The sequence below is a fragment of the Lissotriton vulgaris genome, chromosome 4_1 (genome assembly GCF_964263255.1).
Source record: "Lissotriton vulgaris chromosome 4_1, aLisVul1.2, whole genome shotgun sequence".
Lineage (NCBI taxonomy): Eukaryota > Metazoa > Chordata > Amphibia > Caudata > Salamandridae > Lissotriton > Lissotriton vulgaris.
In genome coordinates, this window is record NC_141691.1 from 1,661,232,359 (window position 1) to 1,661,253,718 (window position 21,360).

A 21,360-nucleotide genomic window follows, 5' to 3' on the forward strand; every position below is an offset into this window, starting at 1 on the left:
ACGGCAAAGAATGTAAACTTACCGCACATGTTGTGGCCTCGCTCGAAGAAGATCGTGGTCTTCTAATACACAGGCCCAGACTACGGCTGCGGCAGAATGAGCAGGACCCACTGCCGAAACCGAAAAAAAGACGTACAGCAGGCAAATTATGTGCTGGTGCACCACGTGCACTCAGCAATATAGCAGAGCAGCCAATGGACAACTGGCAAACTTTACCTCAGCCAGTCTCAAGCCCATAGTAAAGTATCCTAACATAAACAGCCAATTACGAACAAACAGTGAGAAGTTCCCGCACGGGAATGCAAGGCATCATCCAACCAAGCCACCACGAGGAGCAGAATACTTTAATAAAGCCCTGTGCCATCGTGGAGATAACTTATCTTTAGTCAAAATGTCAAATACATAGTGTGGTTACCTTATTAACAAGTGTACGCCGACACCAACCAAGCAAATACATCGATTAGGGCTGGCAGCATAGAAAGCAGTTGAACAGAATTCATGGGCTGCTTTTACTGTTCCATCATGCAAAGCCTTATAACTATCTTACATTATCAAAGCACCGACCTGATCCTGCCTCCCTGCTGCGCCGGTGAGAGCACCGAGGTCAGGAGGAGCAAGAGCTGTGCAGAACTGGAAAGCACCAGCACAAATTAAGCACTGAAGGACCGGTTTCTGGCTATCAGCCTTCTTCAGCCTGGATAGCTTGACTCCAGTGATATGTAGAGCCTGGGACTAACGTCTGAGCATACCCAGCCCACTCGGGGTGAAAATTGCAAAAAAACACAGTTGATGGACAGAATGCAGAACAATGTCTTACATTCACCCCAGTACAAGGATCTGGGCCTAAATCCATCGTTTTTTTGCACTCCACGCCACCCTAGGTCAGACACTGGCTATATGCAAATCAGCTCTGACCCTGTGCCTCATGGTTACAGTCCAGCCATGTCTTTCCTAGACCGGAATCAAGCATCCAAGGACCGGTTTCTGGCTATCAGCCTTCTTCAGCCTGGATAGCTTGACTCCAGTGATGTGGAGAGCCTGGGACTCACGTCTGAGCAGCAAACCACAGTGGAGATGAAGATCATGATGCTTGACATTCACATTGGTTAGGCCCTTGCCACCGATTAAGGAACACATCCATAGGATAACCCACACACTCTAAATCATGCACGTACAACACACTTATTCAGTGGGATATCCTTAGCGGAGCACCCATGCTGGATTAATCCCAACCCAAGACCTTTTATTTAAAATGATTCTAAATGGTAAGTAATTGATCAACGCTGATAGAAGCAAATACAGAGTGACCTAATATCACAGACGTTTAAGTGCATGGCTCTTTTAGAGGGGTATCCCTTGTAAGACAATTCTATGGATTAGTACTGCTTCACCAGTGTGTTCAAAGGGGCATTCGACAAGGCCACGACAGGCCTTCATGTGACAGAACAGAAGTTATCCAGTGGGAAAAACATTTTTGCATTATAGCACCTGACACACAGGCTTTTTTATTCTGATTCAGAACAGCATTTTTTAAAAAGCAAATGCACACGTAACAAGCCCACCGCCTCATCTATAATCAGAAAGCCAACCATTGATAAGTTTAAGACTCCTGCAGACATAACTGTTTACATCTTTTCTCAGAATTTGGACTAAGCCTTTCTGGTGTCAGCAGCCTTGAAGAGGGGGGAAAGTTTCGCTTCTTCCTCATCAGTTGTTCACAAGAAGTAAGATAAATACAGTGATATTCCAGGAGTGATATTATTCTAGAACAAAATATACCAGTCATGACCGGGACTGCTTACATAATTGTTATGGATAAACACAAGATCAAACAATATCTTGAACAAAAACAACTGTGTAGAGGCATGCTGTCTTAAGTCAGGATTGACGTGCTGACAAGCTGATTCGGGTGCTCATAGCATGTCTTGTGGAGCACAACACACAAACATGCATGGCTCAATTTGGAGGAGGCACTGGACTTAAAATGTCTATGGCATGCCTCCATCTCCCCAGTGATAAAGTATTAGCACAAAGCAAGAGTTGCCATTGTGATGAGCCATCAATTCCACAGAATTATTGAGGGACTGCTCAGCCTATTACCCAGTTTACCTGGCATTCATACAAGGGCCCAAGGTATGTTAATGTTTATCCATAGGAGAACCAAGGATGAACATTACTGTAGCTGGATGCACAGGGTACCAAGTGGTAAAATGTACTTACTCCTCTCTCTAGAGGGCGGTTCCCTAGTATGCGGGAGCACTCTGGTGAGACAGAGACCCGTTTCTGCTATCCCAATAAAAATTGATAACTTGAGGCTTGTGAATTATTTTTATAGTACACAAAGGATTCAGGTTGTCTATCCTCTTTTTATCTGATGTTTTCTGTCTCTGCAGAAGACTCATTCATCCGACTTCCTGGCAGAAGCCTCGCAGCTTTATAGGCTAGGGGTAAAACGTTGGTTTCTCCCACCTCTGTCCTAACTGTGTGTGAACCGTTGTTCATATTAAAAATCCACAGCTAGTCTTTGCAGCATCATACATCCGTGTGTCTAAATTCTATGTCACAAAGTTTATAACCGTCACTTTGTCACAGTTACTGTTGGTCTGCTACTGTAATTACAAAAGTCACAGACGTCATGAAAAATGCACATCTGACGAGCATTTCCATTACATCCGTATTCTCTGATAGGTCTACTAAAGAGGATAGGTTATTTTGAAACATGGTCCTCCTAATCACGGCGTGTAGCTACTGAAGCTACACTTCATTGATCAGGCCCAATAAGGCTCAAGTATGACTTGCATTATTTTTTTTGTTTTATGCAGCGCGGATGGGGACAAGCTGGTCAGGCCAAATTGGCCCATAGGATAATGAGCATAGCCTATAGAACAATGGGCATAGCATGCATCTACCTAATAGTACAAATGGGCTAAGATTTTAGAAAAGGCTGCCTGCAGTAATTTCAAGTAATTTACAATAGGCGAGCTCAGTTTTAATCAGTGTATGATCTCCGATCCCACCAAACCAGCCTATCTGCGCTCAAAAGTAGCAATTTGAGCTCTTGTGAATACATTTCTGATAGCTGGTCCTTTAGGATCCTCTATTCAAAGAGGCCTACCCCAATGCCAAATTATGTGTTATTGGATCTGGTATTTGTCTATGGGCTATAATAGTGTCACAGCGTGTGCATGTTGCATGAGTTCTTGTATCGGAAACCCCCACGATGGACAGGCCACTGAATTTTATTCTGCCTTCTTCTGGTAGGCAATTGAGTTCTTTCAAAAAAGGTCTAATTTAGCTGTGTTCTTCCATTTCAGAACCAGCCATGCCACCTGGTACAACACTCATCGTGGTCACTTTGTTGTCACCACCTCCTGTCATGACCAGGACTCTGGTCTGCAGTAGTCAATATATTTTAGCTGAAAACAGAACTTTCAAGAACACACATGGGTACCATGCAAAGGTGTGCCTTGCTGGTCCGAAGGAAATGATGCTAATTTCCTTACGTTAAGGGTTATTGTCCTAAGCACATTCAAGACTTTGACAGTCATCACTGATCAGACCCCCTTCTCCAGCTTCCTCTGACCGGATGTGGCCTCCTTAGATTCCGGGGATGGAAAGGGAGAGACAGCACAATTTGTGCGCACACGAGGCATAACCCTCTTTGATCACCCGACGAAGTCAGAAATTATTGACTTAAAGGTAGGCTTCAGTGGGATAGCAGGGGAGACCAACACATTACGATGGATCTCCTTTTGAGAACGACGCATCCACATTAAAACCGTTGGCCCACACTAGATTACTCAGATGCCGCGGAACGGTACTTACAGACCAACAAAAATAAAGGTTAATATACCTGTTCTAAAGAGAAATCCTAAAGGTCATTTTCATATTTTTCACTAGCTCTTGGTCCTGATGAAAGCCTAACTGACCCCTCCTGGGAAACCACAGGCTGAAACATGTCAACCTTTTTTATGGACTAATATCAGTGCAGGAAGACCCCTAACTCCTCTTTCATTGCGCGCCTATGTTTTTAATACAGCCTGAACCCAGACAGAATACATTCTCTTCCTAATCTGGCCACTCATGTTTTTTTAAACATTTTTTCACTCATTTGTAATTCACTGTTTTTGATATCTGATCACTACTGGTTCAACCAGTGGTTAACCTCCGGGTGGAGGAAGCATAACCACTAACCCAATGATGATGCTGCCACATAACCTTTAAGGTGGAGAACCAAGATATACCGCCATCTGAACCCGGGCACGTGATTGAGGGTTTTTTATCGGTACCGTGTAACGAAAGAGCGAAGAAATCCTGGTGACCCAGGACAAGTGATCTTCCCCCCTCTTGATTTTTTTGTACTGCGTACCAAGGAAGATGAATGGATCACAACCACTTCCTCCTCCCTCTCTTTGAGTCAATACAGTTCATGGGGTAGAACACAGTGTGAATATTAATTTAATAATATCTGCAGGCTACTTTCACAGTTAAAAACAGCTTTGGGTTGTCCCTCTACCCCCAATATTTTTAATTGTTCCCACATTCTTAACGGGAAGCCTGATGTAGCTTGATGAAGTGAATTTTAACTGATAGGATATTAATAAATCTATCTGACAATGATGGCTGGTGAATGGTGATCTCCATTACATCAATCCCTCTTTGGATTGATAGGAGCATGAGCGGTGAGAATAGAACAGCACACACATAAGGAGGTGGTGTATGGGGTTGACCGTTGTTAAGCAGAGGATAACCTGTGAGAACATTTGGACACCAGACGCAAAACTAGAAGCCAAAATAAGTTTACTTCCGCTTGAACTTCTTTAAAGGACGCAGGTAGTGCACCATTTAGACCACACATACCAATCGAGCATATAGAATTATAGATTGATAACCGTGAATAGCAGGGATGTTTTTCGCCCCAGGATTTTCAGTGGTATAAATATTGGCCTATGAGAGTGAAGCTTGAGTTGTCTATGATGTCACTAAGGCCTGGGGGTGAAAAACATTCCTGTTACTCCTGTTAAAGGATCTACAAATTATTATGTATCCCCCCCCCTCCCGCCCCCCTCCCATCTACCCCTTCCTTTAAGCGGTACCCCGGAGCAGAGTAGTTAAGAGAGCCTTGCGTAACATGGCCTCTTCTCCTAAACAGTAACATAAAATATCTGGCTTCCTGCCCCATCCCCGGAGCTTATTCTGCCCCTGCCAAAATTATAAAAGCATCCTCATTTTCTGGCACCCACCCACATCACCCTTTCTTCAAACATCTTAGACCCTGTCAAATGATTTATATGAATAAATCATTTGAAATGTGAATTCAATGGAAAAAAAACAAAGTTTAAAGTGCTTTTAAAATATTGTAAAAACAAATGTTTAAAAACGAAAAAAACCTCTGAAAATTCACCAGTATTTATTCACAGAAAAAAACAAGGGTTAAAGTGGGGTTATACGTCAGCAAGGTAATAACATTTTTAACTTCCGTTAAAAAAAAAAACCCCTTAGAAATTCAGTGAAAAAAAAACAAAACTTAAAGTGGAGTTATTCATAGGTCTTTTAATAATATAAACACCTACAATGTAACGTAAATGTTGGGAAAATTAACTTGGAGCACAGGTCTGTTCATTTGACTACGATTTATTTGCAGATAGTAAGAAAATAATTTCCTTTTGGCCATGACCTGTGTCAAGATGGTGTATATCGAGTTTGAGAATAAACGAGATCAAGGTCAATTTATATGAAGAAACTGAATTGGAGAATTTCAGAAATGATTTAATGACTTCACTTGCTATGGAATTGCATGCAGTTTTAATCCTTCAGGAATCCATAATTGGTCACGTTCCTCTTTTCCAGGGATCTCGACAAAATTGACAACTTGATGCAGGATATTACTGAGCAGCAGGAGGTGGCACAGGAGATCTCGGACGCCATTTCTCGACCCGTCGGGTTTGGTGAGGAGTTTGATGAGGTTCGTAAATAGATGGTTGGGCAAGTGGTGAACGGGGAAAATCAGCTACCTATTCTGGTCATCACAGGGGTCTATTTTTTCCGCATACTATTTAGTAAAATTTTGCAGATGTGTATGTTAATCTGAGAAGGAACTTGAACAATTTTATCAAGTCAAAGCTACGTTCAACGTTCAACCTATTTCCGATGAGTACAATATAAATTACTATATATATATATATATATATATATATATATATATATATATATATATATATATATATATATATATATATATATATATATATATATATATATATATATATAGTAATTTATATTGTACTCATCGGGAAAAAAAAAAAATATATATATATCGACAGTCACTCCTGAAGAACCACCTCCGAACCAGCCGGAACGGCGAAGCAGGAGACAGGCCACAGCATTCAGGAAAAAGATTTATTGTTCCAGATTATTCTGTGAGTAACCAGACATGACGCGTTTCGAGCTAAACAGCCCTTGTTCACATGCCATATATATATAGTAATTTATATTGTACTCATCGGAAATAGGTTGAACGTAGCTTTGACTTGATAATATAACTATATATATATATATATCTATATATATATTCCTCACAAATGTCCCCGTAGCAGAGGGAACTCCATCGGTTGGTGCTCGCGTTTGGAGACCGGGAGCGTGTCTCCTAAGTAATTTTATGAACCAAGGCAAGGACGCGGCACTCTTCTTGAACACGATAGTTTATTTTAGGTCTCTTAGCAAAAACTCCTACGCGTTTCGAACTAACGTTCTTGGTCACGGCAGTGTTCTACAAGAGTCCCTTTTCACTTTCCACCATTTATACTATTCACTCAGTTAAACAAAAATGAGGAATTGTGGGCCTTGTAGTTTGTACATTAAACGTATGTTTTTCAACAACTAAACAAAACATTTGTGTGGGGCTATGCGTGTGGGTAGCATTTCTTATAAGAAATGTTCTAACATAAATTTTATAACAAAATTATATGCTAATAATTAAATTCAAATTTAGAGTCCATTTTGTGCTTTCACAATAAACACTTTACATCAAGGACCTTTCCTATAACGTTTCACGTTATAATTCGTTAGACGGGCTAAGTGCCCTGTGTCCCACACTTTTCCCCTTGATTAAACGTTGTGGCCTTTACAATGTTCCTTCACACAGGATTTTACATAAAGTCAATGATCAGTATTTTTCAGAGATGTACATGCATCTCCTCGTCTGCGTTCAACCCTCTTGGCTGTCTTGTTTTAAACTTAATTATAAGTTTAGACTCCAAACGTCTCAATTTAAGAAGTCTGTCTCCCCCTCTTTCCTGGGTAGGGATGGATGCTAGTCCCAAATATCTTATGTCTTCCCAGGTTTTGCCAGTATGTGTTCTTAGATGTTTCGCCATGGCATAGGTGTTATCATTGTTTTGTATTGCCCGAATGTGTTCTAAAATTCTCTTCTTGAGAGGACATTTGGTGCTCCCAATGTATTCTTTTCCACATTGACACATGAGCATGTATACAACAAAGGAGGACTCGCACGTTATTTTTGTTCTGATTATGAAGTCTTTGCCTGAAGGGTCTGCAATAGATGTTGCATTTTGACCTATTCTGCATGCTTTGCATGTTTTACATTTGGTAAATCCGATGTTTCTTTTCTGTAGCCAGTCCTTCTGTTTCGTCAATGAGAAGTGGCTGTTTACCAAATGGTCCGAGAGACTTGGCGCTCTCCGATATGTTACTAAAGGGCCAGTTCCAATGTCATTTCCAATGTCCGGATCTTTCATTAAGATATGCCAATATTTTGCCAGAATTTTTTGAATTTTGTAACTTTCTTTGTTATATGTTGCAATCATTCTCGGTTTTTCTTCATGCTCTGTTGTTTGTTTGTTTTCTTCAGGTTGTTCACTTTCTTCTGATTCACTAGGTCTTTCCAAGTTTAGTGTTTCCAATCTTGTTTTACATTTAGCTTTATCTTCCCCGATGGTTATATCTCTGTGTTTATAACCCCTTTCAAGAAATCTATTTCTTGTGTCATCAAATTTTTTCTCCAGTTCCTCTTCTGTTGAGCAATTTCTTCTCATACGGAGAAATTCACCGTAAGGTATGCTTTTAACCAGTTTTTGGGGATGGAAACTCAATCCGTGCAAAATGCTGTTTGTTGCCGTTTTCTTTCTGTGGGTAGTCGTCTCAATTTTGTTGTTATGTACAAAAACTTTGATGTCCAAGAACTCAATTTCTTTCTGACTGATGTTGTACGTGAACTTTAAGCCAACATCATTTGCATTAAGGACATCAAAGAAGGTTTTAAACTCCGATGTGCTTCCCTTCCCAAATAGAAACAGGTCATCTATGAACCTCACCCAAAGTGCTACTTTAGCCATGTATTGGTCGTTTTCTTCTCTCCAAGCTATGCTCCTCTCCCACCACCCCATCATGAGGTTCGCATAGCTTGGAGAGAAGGAAACTCCCATGGCTGTTCCACACTTTTGCTGGTACATTTTGTGGTTGAATAAGAAAACATTATTGTATAGGCACATCCTGATCATCTCAGTTAGCATTTTCGAATGTTCTCTTTCTGTTATAGGCCTTTGTTTCAGAAAAAATTCTATGGCTTTGATCCCAATTTCGTGGCTGATGGAGGTGTAAAGCGACTCCACGTCTATCGTTATCAATGAATAGGTTGGATGCCAGTCTGTGTTCATAAGCACTTTTAGGAAATCTCCAGAGTCTTTTATATAAGATGTCAGGGTAGGAACTAGTGGAGCAATAAAGTAATCCACATAATTTGCCACATTCTCATACAAACTGCCACAGCTGGATATTATCGGTCTTCCCGGGGGTTTATTGAGTGTCTTATGAACTTTCGGTAAGAAATATATTGTGGGTATGATTGGATTTTCCACCATTAAATATTTCTTTTCATCATCTGTTAGAAGGCCATTCTCTTTCCATGTATTGAGCTTGTTCTCCAATTCTGTTATGAGTTTGGGGATTGGATTGGTATTTAGCGGCTCATAATTCTCTTTTACAGTCAATTGTCTGAGGGCTTCTTCTATGTAATGTTGTTTGTCCATTATGATGATGTTTCCCCCCTTATCCGCTGGTTTTATTTCGATATTGGCATTATTTTTCAAAGTTTGTATTGCTGCTCTTTCTTTTTTGGACAGATTTTCTTTTTTCCGAGGGTGGTTGTTTGTCATTTTCTCTGTCTCCTATTACAAGGTCATGAAACAGGTCGATTTTGTTGCCTGGATGGAGAACTGGATAGAATTTCGATCTTGGTTTGAAAGGAGTTTTTTTATGCTTGTCTGTCACTATTTCCATCTCGTTTAGTATTTGTGTAGATGTTATTTGGGATCCACTTTCTTCGTTTGCCAATTCATATGCAATCCGAAGATGGGGAACATCCTCAATGTTATATTCATTGCTAGTTGTTGTCTGTTCAAGGTTCACATTTGTTTCTCCGGATTGGTCAGATGTTCTATCTTTTTGTTTTTGATGTTTTACTGAAAAATTTCTTTAGTTTCAGTTTCCTCACATATTTATATATGTCAATTTTAGTATCCACTTCATCATGATGGGTTTCTGGGCAAAATTATAGGCCCTTGTTTAGTAGGTTTATTTCTTCTTTTGAGAGATTATATCTTGACAGATTGATTACTAAGTTCGGTGTTTGTTTGGTTTTCCGACTCAGCTTCTCGCTTGCCGCGATCTCAGGTTGTATCTGTTTCCTGTGTTTTTGGCTTCTTCGGGTTTTGTGTTTTGTCTTCCTGAGAAGAGACTGTAGGTAGCAAGGACCCCCTGATAAGGATAAATATCCTGGGACAGGGTAAACAATATGTGAGAAAACAATCCCAGGCATACACTGAGGAAAATACACAATAGATTAAACAAACAAACTAGTTCAGTTAGAAAAATTATTCATAGTTTAATTTGATAAAAAGGGGATAATAAAAGTTGAGCACATTAATCACAGTTGATAAAAAGAATGATACATATGTATTCACAAAACAGATAAAAAAAGGTTAAATAGTATCCAGTCAACGTGTTTCGACATATACAATATGTCTTCATCAGGACATTAACCATCAACAAGCTCTGTATGTATGTGTTGTATGGAATGTATTGGGGCGTTTGCTGTTGGTGGTACAACAGTTCTAGTTCCTCTAAAAAAGAAAACCTACATATTCCTGTTGCTCTTTGTTCCCCTTCACTTATTTCTGACTCTGATCCACTCGTTTGTTGGGTAGTTCCCTTCTTCGTTTCATCCCATTGTTTTTTTGCTGTGTCGAATTTGCGTGCAAAGGTTAAGATTGTGCCAAACTTATAATCATCCTCATCGCGATGAAATTTACGTTCCTTTCTTTTTTGAACTTCGTCATCATGTTTGTCCAGATTTTTGTTCATCTCCGTTCTCAGTTTTTTTGTTGTGGCATTCTCTTCTTTTAATGCTGCTATTTCCTTTTCAGTGTCTGTTATTTTTTGTATCAGCTCTTCGACTTCTTGTTTTGCATATTTTATAATTATCAACATCATCCTCTTTGAACAGTCCATGTTATTATTGCCCCATTCCTCCAACATCTCGGGCTTTGTGTCTGGGTGGTTGGGGAGAGTAAAAATGCGGAGACCCCTCGGTACCATTTTGCACTCCACATATTTTTCCAGAGTTAGGATCTCCCATCCCCTTGATATTTCCTTCCTCATTAGTTTTTCCAGTTTTGTGAATAACTGTTTTATCGTCGTGCTACTCTGTGGTGGTGTCTTTTCTCCACCACCATCAGCGCCTGCAACATTGGAGCTGTCTCTTCGTTGAAACATTGTTTCCGCTTTAGCTATCCTTCGCGTTGTTCTCTCTTCCATTCTGGTAAGTTTGGTTGTTGTTTTTACCAATGCTTACTTGACTTTGTTTTTATTCCTGTGTGAATACTATTAAGTATATTCGTGGTAGGAAATAATTGGAACACTGGGTTCAACAGTCTTTGGGATTCGGGTTTTTGTTTCCCGTTTTGCGAGACCTTTGCGTGACAAGACGGGTTCAGTGACTCTGTCTGAATCGCTTATCACTCGTTTGTAGCTGTGTCAGCTTTTCCAAACTTTCAAACCCCACTCGGCATCCAGATATTCTTACGTTGCATTCAACACACCTTTACTCACCCGGGAGACTCCCGACTGTGTTCGCGTCCTCCGACTGAGCACGTCGGCGCTCGACCAGGGCGTTTGTGCGTTGTTGATGTTCCGATCAGCTGGTTTGGTTCTTCAGTGATCCACTCAATGTTCTTGGCTTTGTGCTTGTTTGCTGGGATGCCGGGTTCACCTCTGTATTGTAATACTCCTCACAAATGTCCCCGTAGCAGAGGGAACTCCATCGGTTGGTGCTCACGTTTGGAGACCGGGAGCGTGTCTCCTAAGTAATTTTATGAACAAAGGCAAGGACGCGGCTCTCTTCTTGAACACGATAGTTTATTTTAGGTCTCTTAGCAAAAACTCCTACGCGTTTCGAACTAACGTTCTTGGTCACGGCAGTGTTCTACAAGAGTCCCTTTTCACTTTCCACCATTTATACTATTCACTCAGTTAAACAAAAATGAGGAATTGTGGGCCTTGTAGTTTGTACATTAAACGTATGTTTTTCAACAACTAAACAAAACATTTGTGTGGGGCTATGCGTGTGGGTAGCATTTCTTATAAGAAATGTTCTAACATAAATTTTATAACAATAAAATTAAATTTGAATTTAATTATTAGCATATAGAGTCCATTTTGTGCTTTCACAATAAACACTTTACATCAAGGACCTTTCCTATAACGTTTTACGTTATAATTGACTGTAAAAGAGAATTATGAGCCGCTAAATAACAATCCAATCCCCAAACTCATAACAGAATTGGAGAACAAGCTCAATACATGGAAAGAGAATGGCCCTCTAACAGATGATGAAAAGAAATATTTAATGGTGGAAAATCCAATCATACCCACAATATATTTCTTACCGAAAGTTCATAAGACACTCAATAAACCCCCGGGAAGACCGATAATATCCAGCTGTGGCAGTTTGTATGAGAATGTGGCAAATTATGTGGATTACTTTATTGCTCCACTAGTTCCTACCCTGACATCTTATATAAAAGACTCTGGAGATTTCCTAAAAGTGCTTATGAACACAGACTGGCATCCAACCTATTCATTGATAACGATAGACGTGGTGTCGCTTTACACCTCCATCAGCCACGAAATTGGGATCAAAGCCATAGAATTTTTTCTGAAACAAAGGCCTATAACAGAAAGAGAACATTCGAAAATGCTAACTGAGATGATCAGGATGTGCCTATACAATAATGTTTTCTTATTCAACCACAAAATGTACCAGCAAAAGTGTGGAACAGCCATGGGAGTTTCCTTCTCTCCAAGCTATGCGAACCTCATGATGGGGTGGTGGGAGAGGAGCATAGCTTGGAGAGAAGAAAACGACCAATACATGGCTAAAGTAGCACTTTGGGTGAGGTTCATAGATGACCTGTTTCTATTTGGGAAGGGAAGCACATCAGAGTTTAAAACCTTCTTTGATGTCCTTAATGCAAATGATGTTGGCTTAAAGTTCACGTACAACATCAGTCAGAAAGAAATTGAGTTCTTGGACATCAAAGTTTTTGTACATAACAACAAAATTGAGACGACTACCCACAGAAAGAAAATGGCAACAAACAGCATTTTGCACGGATTGAGTTTCCATCCCCAAAAACTGGTTAAAAGCATACCTTACGGTGAATTTCTCCGTATGAGAAGAAATTGCTCAACAGAAGAGGAATTGGAGAAAAAATTTGATGACACAAGAAATAGATTTCTTGAAAGGGGTTATAAACACAGAGATATAACCATCGGGGAAGATAAAGCTAAATGTAAAACAAGATTGGAAACACTAAACTTGGAAAGACCTAGTGAATCAGAAGAAAGTGAACAACCCGAAGAAAACAAACAAACAACAGAGCATGAAGAAAAACCGAGAATGATTGCAACATATAACAAAGAAAGTTACAAAATTCAAAAAATTCTGGCAAAATATTGGCATATCTTAATGAAAGATCCGGACATTGGAAATGACATTGGAACTGGCCCTTTAGTAACATATCGGAGAGCGCCAAATCTCTCGGACCATTTGGTAAACAGCCACTTCTCATTGACGAAACAGAAGGACTGGCTACAGAAAAGAAACATCGGATTTACCAAATGTAAAACATGCAAAGCATGCAGAATAGGTCAAAATGCAACATCTATTGCAGACCCTTCAGGCAAAGACTTCATAATCAGAACAAAAATAACGTGCAAGTCCTCCTTTGTTGTATACATGCTCATGTGTCAATGTGGAAAAGAATACATTGGGAGCACCAAATGTCCTCTCAAGAAGAGAATTTTAGAACACATTCGGGCAATACAAAACAATGATAACACCTATGCCATGGCGAAACATCTAAGAACACATACTGGCAAAACCTGGGAAGACATAAGATATTTGGGACTAGCATCCATCCCTACCCAGGAAAGAGGGGGAGACAGACTTCTGAAATTGAGACGTTTGGAGTCTAAACTTATAATTAAGTTTAAAACAAGACAGCCAAGAGGGTTGAACGCAGACGAGGAGATGCATGTACATCTCTGAAAAATACTGATCATTGACTTTATGTAAAATCCTGTGTGAAGGAACATTGTAAAGGCCACAACGTTTAATCAAGGGGAAAAGTGTGGGACACAGGGCACTTAGCCCGTCTAACGAATTATAACGTGAAACGTTATAGGAAAGGTCCTTGATGTAAAGTGTTTATTGTGAAAGCACAAAATGGACTCTAAATTTGAATTTAATTATTAGCATATAATTTTATTGTTATAAAATTTATGTTAGAACATTTCTTATAAGAAATGCTACCCACACGCATAGCCCCACACAAATGTTTTGTTTAGTTGTTGAAAAACATACGTTTAATGTACAAACTACAAGGCCCACAATTCCTCATTTTTGTTTAACTGAGTGAATAGTATAAATGGTGGAAAGTGAAAAGGGACTCTTGTAGAACACTGCCGTGACCAAGAACGTTAGTTCGAAACGCGTAGGAGTTTTTGCTAAGAGACCTAAAATAAACTATCGTGTTCAAGAAGAGTGCCGCGTCCTTGCCTTTGTTCATAAAAAAATATATATATATATATATATATATATATATATATATCTCATTCAAAACAGGTTACCCCCAGTGGAAGAGTCGCAAAAGGTAGGTTGTTTTCCGTTTTGTTGTTTCACAAAGGCTGTATGCAGTTTTCAGCAGGAAGTCATCATAAAATGCTGCCAGACGCGTTTCGGGCTTTGAACCCTCAATCATTGGCAATTCAGCATGAACAAACAGGACCGGCTTGTGCAACTCCATTTAAACATTGCTGACACCTCCCCAGTGGGCGTGGCCACGCCTGTGGCCTTCTGGTTTCTGTAGTTGCACATTTTTAAAACTTCAAGTGAGTCCGTCCTCAACAACAATGACCATAAAACAGGCCAACATATGATCACTGTTGGGAATTACCATCTTTTGCGTTGTTACCCCTCATTTGTGCCTCATTTTCTGCTGCCTTTAGAACTCTGTGCACTTTACCCCTGCTAACCAGTGGTTAAGTGCCTGAGCACCCCTTTCAACATGATAAGATTAGCATACCCCTGATTGGCATAATTAACTTACCTATAGTATACCCAGGGCCTGTAAGTCAAATGTCATCCCTGGACTTCAGCACCCATTGTGCCAAGCACTGCAGTGACAATACAAAAATGACTGCAGGCATACCTTCTGAAGCCTGGCTGTGCAGTTTATATACTGCAAATTCGACCCGTTAGGTAACTCTATTTGAGAGGCCTAAACCTTTCTTTTAAATATTAATTAGTAACCCCTAAGTATTCCTTGTTGCTCATAAGGTAGAGTGAAGGTATGTCAGATTAGCACATGTAAATGTTTAATGTTCAACAATCTCTCACAGCGAAAATGCCCTCAAAGCTATTTCAATGTAGCAGGATTGACTGCTTCATAGGAGAGCACTAGGATACAATATTACATTCAATATGGTTATCTCCCGCTAGGAAGCTGCACCAAATTTCCCTCTTGGACTTTTTCAAAATGTTTTGTAAAAGCTCAATCCTTTGGTGAAGTGTGATGTGTAATGCATATTTTAGGAAAGTTAAATTTTCCCTACCTACAGCTTCTGGATGCCCATGTGCATAAGCCCAAATATCACCTGGCAGTTGATTAGCTCCCTTGATGAGGTGTGAACTTGCTATAAGAGCAGGGATGAAGGCCGTGGGTGTTGGGAGGTGTTCTTTTACTGTGGCAGGATGAACATATGGGTTGTGCCCAGGAACTTCACTTCAAAGAGGCTACCCCGTCACTGGAAACTGGGTTGGCCCTATTTTTGACACCACAGCTCGGTAGGCTTCAATCCCAGTGGTAGAAGAGCTTCCCCCCCAGAACTGGTTTAGAGTGAGCCCCGGAAGGGGGTGAGGGGTTGCTCATTTCTTAGATTCAGGCAGAGGGGCACTATAGGTAGGGTTGCACCTTAGATATTTTACATTCTCTGTTAAGGTAGGAATCAACCCCACCCACAGACTGGTGCCATGCATACATGTGGCACCTATAGTACCTTCCTCAGAACACTTTCTGGGCCTGTGGAAGAAGATAAGAGGACTGGACCTGCTGACTGCAACCTGCAAAGAGCCTAGGAAACTGGACCCTCCTTGTAGGAAAAAGTTGTGGACTTAAAGGGTCATAAGACTGACCTCCTGCTCAAGCTACAGGCACACAACAAGCTACAAAAGACCTTTTCTACAACTTCCAGCTGACACCTGCCCAATTTCAAAAGGACCTACCCTGCTGCTGGCCTTTTCTGGAGTGTATGTTGACCCCCCCCCACTCCCCCCCCCCCCCCCCCCCCCCCCCACCAACGTGGTGTCCCCATGGTCCTGGATCCTTGACTGGTATCAAAGTAGACTCTTCCTATCAAACCCTGGGACTTAGAAACGTCTTGGCTCCAAAGACCTCCAGAGGACTGGGATCAATGTGGCAAGCCGATCTGACAAAGGTGGGTTGCCGCTGAGCCAAAGATTCAGGTTGCTCCCACTCTGAGCTTTTCTGCAGCAGAAAATTTGAATCCGCAGGACCTTGCAGAGAAGATATCTGGCCTTGTGGAGTCTTCATTGGCTACAGCCTGCTGCCTTCCCCCCCTGGAAGAATCTGAGCTCAAAACAAGTGACTAAGTCCGAAGGTAGACATTTTCACCAGGGAAAGGCATGAAAAGTGTGAGGGACCTTCTCTGGGAGTGAAATTCAAATACTCCCACTTGGAGCTTTCCACTAAAGGTTAATGGCTTCACCGAGACATCACCCAGCGGATATCCAATGGTCTGGAACCCTCTTCAGTCACAACATGCTGCCTTGCCTTTTAAATTGTAGTCTTTGAAATGGTAGTCAAAAACCCTCCAAAGGTAAAACTTAAGACCAGGTCGAACCAGGTTTCTGTATCTGACCTACGTCTCATCGCAGTCAGCATTAACTTGCTCCTAGGTACCAGTCCAGTACAACTGGATGACCTCATTGGATTTTTGGTATTTCATAAACCATTTACAAATTACCTCAAAGATAAGTCTGTCTGCTCTGTAAAATAGCTACCAGGTGATTGACCTTGGTTAATTTAGTGTCCTAGAGTTCTCGCTGACCAGGGTTGTTGTTCTTACTGATTCCTTCTCCCCCGCCATCCTCTCACCTCCTGAGTTTATAACAATCACTGAGAGATTACAAAATCGTAATACATCTCTGGAAGTACATGGAAACTTGAACTATGCCTCATATCACCATAAGTCCACTGACCCATTCACTCAGGATCCTGAACAGAGACAAACCCCTCCCTTGAATTCAAAACAGCAGATCCAGATTCAGTAATCAAGTAGTCAAAACTATTGTTGAACATACTAGCATTCGTATGAGCCATTTCAGGTAATACAGCAGTATTAACCACATGACTGCTGGTCATTTTCCCCTCCTGTGCTGGAAAATGCCATTTTAGTGGCACCATGACGAGCTGAGCTCGTCATCAGCACACGACACCCGTGGGTGATGACGAGCTGAGCTCGTCATCAGCATCGAAATGGTTAAGTTCAGTTGAAGACAATCTTCAACTCCTAGACACGGACCCCTGTTTTCCCTCTCCTTATGCTAAAGCAAAAAAATCATCCTTCTCCTCAACAAGACCATTGAAAATTGATACCCTGTCTACATTCTAAACACCATCTCCCTGTAGTCTAACCACATCATTAAATAGTTTAGTCACCTTAATGGGATCAAGCCACATATAATGGGACCTTTCTCTTCTTTTGGCATACTTGATCTGAACTAATTGCCCAATTCTTGTAAAATTATAATTCTTCATGATGATGTTTCACAATTCTTTTGCCTGTGATACCACACAAACTGAAATATTTGGACAACCTGTCACTAATGAACTACGGATCATTATCTGATACAAGATAAGATGATAATCTGTCTCTGCAAAAAACATGTTGTAGAAATTTGTTTAGTGACTGCGCTGATTTCTCTGCAATCCTCATCTCAACCCATGTAGAATAATAGCCTGCAACCACTACAACATGCACAATGTAGCTGTTCGTCACATTAAATAGACCCAAAATGTTTGCTCCCAGCTTTCCTAATAACCCCTCTAGGAACTCCATTGGCACAGGAGGTGTGTCGCACTATTCAGCAGATTTGTCACTTTTGTTACATTTGTTTCAAATCTGAACCCTTCTATCAGTAGCCCGATCCAAACCAGGCAACCAGAAATACTTTGATTTGTTCCGGGCATCCCAATATGTGTTTTTTGTTGCTGACTGATGAAGTTTGCTCTGACACCAAAAGGCGTTAAATCGAGTGCACATGCATCACTGTGTCACAGTTACATATGCATTCATGTACATCCGCTACATTTCTGCAAGAGTGCAGTTTTAGTTACCCCACAAATCAAATGTGCACTCAAGTCACATTTCTCTATGTTCTCTCCCCTGGTGGTGCAGACATATGTTTAGTCTCTCACACTACTTCCAGTTAAATCTGGTGACCTCACTGTCTTCCTGCAGGTAGAGGCACACGGTGAATGAAGAGTGTCTCAAGGACTGCCGAGGAGGCCAGGCACAGCCATGTCGCCATACATGCAGCAACCCTGCTCGGTTACACGTTAAGCAGTAGCCCTGGCACTTATGCACAGGTGCTGTCCTAGCTGCTACGAATCTGTGGGGCAACCAGAACAAAATGTTCTCCAACTGGGTGATTAGGGTACTGGTCATAGCATTTGTAACCCTAGTCAGGCCACCATAGTCACCACACAGCTGTAGCCCTAATCGGCTGATGCAAGCAGTTGTAGCCCTATTTGGGCCAACACACGCAGAATGCTTGAAGCGGTTCCTGCAAGAAATATTTTCCGACCGAGGGGGATCCTCTGCAGCATAGGTCATTCCCGACTTAACTTTCAGGTAGTCTGTTTCCTCTGGGTGTCCCTCTGTTCCTGGTACCCGCTGGGCTTCTCCTCCTGGGCAGTCACCTCTCCTTCTTGGGCAAGATAGACTGCTTTTGTCTCTTGGCATGCAGGCAGACACTAGGAAAAAGCTCTGCTCCTCCAGCAGAAAGTGCAGACATCCGGTGATGTCCCCTCACTTCTGGGAGAGCCCTGGCCATACACTAGTCAGAGTTCTCCTCAAAGCACTCCTTTCCTTGGTCATGAAGTACTTGGAACTGGAGCTCTGTGCTGTGATTATATTTCTTGTCTAAACCGGGATTGTGGATCCACTGTCTCCAATTAAGAACTCATTCTGGGAGGTATTCCTTTCAAGTGCCCTCATCATACTGCTCTCCAGACATAGCCTGTGTGTAGAATGATGCTTCTCACAACAGGTAATGAGGGGACAAATTGGAGAACCCACAACACTGCCACAATGAAGTGAGGTTTCTGAAACGGATTATCATCAGCCTCTCTGAAGCAGTAGTCAGGAGACATAGGGACTTCCTCATTTAACACAACAGAAAATGCCCATCAACCATCACCCCTGCCGTCAACCAAATGACAAATGGTTTATGATTACTGTGAATATTACAATGTATTGCATTTTTTTCCTTGGCAGGATGATTTGTTAGCTGAATTGGAGGAACTGGAACAAGAGGAATTGAACAGGCATATGGAAAATGTGCGGCTGCCCAGTGTACCTTCTACATCATTACCGTCCAGACCAGGTAAGAAATGTGGGTTACATGATTAAATAATAGAGAAAACCTGTGATCAATGATTTTGTGATGAGCAAAATGTTTCTTTATTTCATTTACTCATTGCTCCGTCGGCATTTTTTTAAGCAGTGTAAGCTTCCGCCCTCTAGTGTGTCTGCAGAAATCTGATTAATCCGGCTGGCTGAAACAACAGTCACGGTCAAAGGGACAAGGCAGAAACTAAAATCACTTAGTGCAACACCATAGATTTGACAATTATATGTTGGAAACTCAATCCGCTAGTAGGAATTAATGCACATCTAATTCCATTAGCTAATGTTATAATATTCTATTGGCTTGGATAGAATTCTGTATTTTTCTGTAATTGTGTTTGTGTCAAAGTATGTCCCACGATATTTCAAATAGCGGTGTTGGGAATGGTATCCTCGGACATAGCCGTTACATATTCCTTCCTCTCTATCCAGATCTACGTTGCAGTCCTCATTTAGTCTATTCAAAGTCCTGTCCAGGTTATATGGCCGTCACCTACAAATATAACAGAGGACCAACACTATTCTATTAAACTGTTGTTCGTTCTGACAAACCTTGAGAAAAGAGCTTTGGGGGGTTTTCAGAATTTAAAAGGGAGAACAAAGATTGAAGTGGATGCACTATGGCTCACTACAGTCAATTGAAAAAGAGGATTTTATTGCAGATAAACACCCCAGGGTACCTAATCACTTGATCCCAGCACCTTCCCTCATCCACCCTAAATGTCTGGTACAAACTAGACACCATAGCTAGGGGACTTGGCATCTTAGCTGCCAACTTAGAATCCACAAACATATCACCAATACAAATGAGGCACCTTTTAGCCTGTCTCCTGTATCGTGACCCAAGAAATTCCAAATACAACCATACATTGCCATCCCTCCCTAGAAACAGCAGAGCTTACTGTCCAAGGAGAGCGAATTAAACAATCTCTTATAAAGACTGTGACTGGCTACTAGAGTCTTTTATTCAGTCCAAACAAATCTCCCACCACTGGAAACATCCAGATAGTAGAAGGTATCGGAAAGTGTTCTCGTCCCCAGTCTTTGAAAAGACCGAATTGCAGCAAGCATATTCTAGTCCTGATCAAGCCTGCACAAGCCACAATGTTGATAAAATCCAGCCTGCGATACATGCTTCCTAGATGCAGAGGCAGATTGGGTGCAAAACATGGCTCCGCCTATAAAATGGACATCTTATTGCTCATGGAGATCTGCCTAAAAAAGACTTCTCTACTCCTTTAATTAACATACAGGTTCCTCCCAACTTTGTGATCAATCGTCTTTACAGTATAGTCCTGCGGGAGGTGGTGCTTTCATACACAAACATCTGACTCAGTGCTTCAGTGTCAAGAAATACTTCCTGTTTAAATGCTTTGGTGTAGAGTTAAGTGCTGATGACATAAATCCTGTCATGATCCACATTGTCGAATACCATCCGGGAGACGGCCAACAACTACTGGAGCTAATCAACGAACATTTCTTCTCAACCGCACACATCTTTTTAGGGGACTTCAACCTCCACTGGAATGACCCACTGGCCTCACAGAAAGGAATTCTGTTTTGTCATCCAAGTATCAGTGACTTAAACCAACACTGCACAAGCCTGATTCACTGGAAAAAGAAATACTTTAGAACTTTTACTCCTGAAAGACTGCGTTTTGCTGACGGTTTCTAAGCTGCCAGTAGACTGGTCCGATCATCAGTTTATCTGCAGGGAAAACGCATGCATCAGATACACTAAACATATTAACACTAACATGCTGCCCTGTAAAAGTACTTCTCATCTTCAAACCCTTACAAAAGAACACGTAACAGCCTCCCTGGCTAACTATTACATTGAAACCATGACCTACATAATAGGACCGGGAACCCATGAAATTTGAGAGACAAAAAAATTAAATCTCATTGTAGTGATACATTAAGGATGTAAATGAATGGAGAAGACCGCTCCGATTATTTGAAAATTTGAAAAAAACAAAAGCCCTCGATCCTAAATCTAACTATACTATGCAATGAACGAAGAAAGTGCAAAAAGCAAAGGCCTTCTTTAGATCCCAACCAGACCAGACT

General features: G+C 41.2%; 1 protein-coding gene across 1 annotated transcript in view; it reads left to right on the top strand.

Moving 5' to 3' along the window:
* CHMP4C (charged multivesicular body protein 4C) overlaps positions 1-21,360 on the top strand; it is a 179,326-nt gene that overhangs the window by 148,934 nt on the left and 9,032 nt on the right. Inside the window, exons 3-4 of the mRNA XM_086965938.1 lie at positions 5,851-5,965; positions 19,159-19,267. Coding sequence (XP_086822064.1) covers positions 5,851-5,965; positions 19,159-19,267 — 224 coding nt within the window. The remainder of the gene's footprint in view (positions 1-5,850; positions 5,966-19,158; positions 19,268-21,360) is intronic.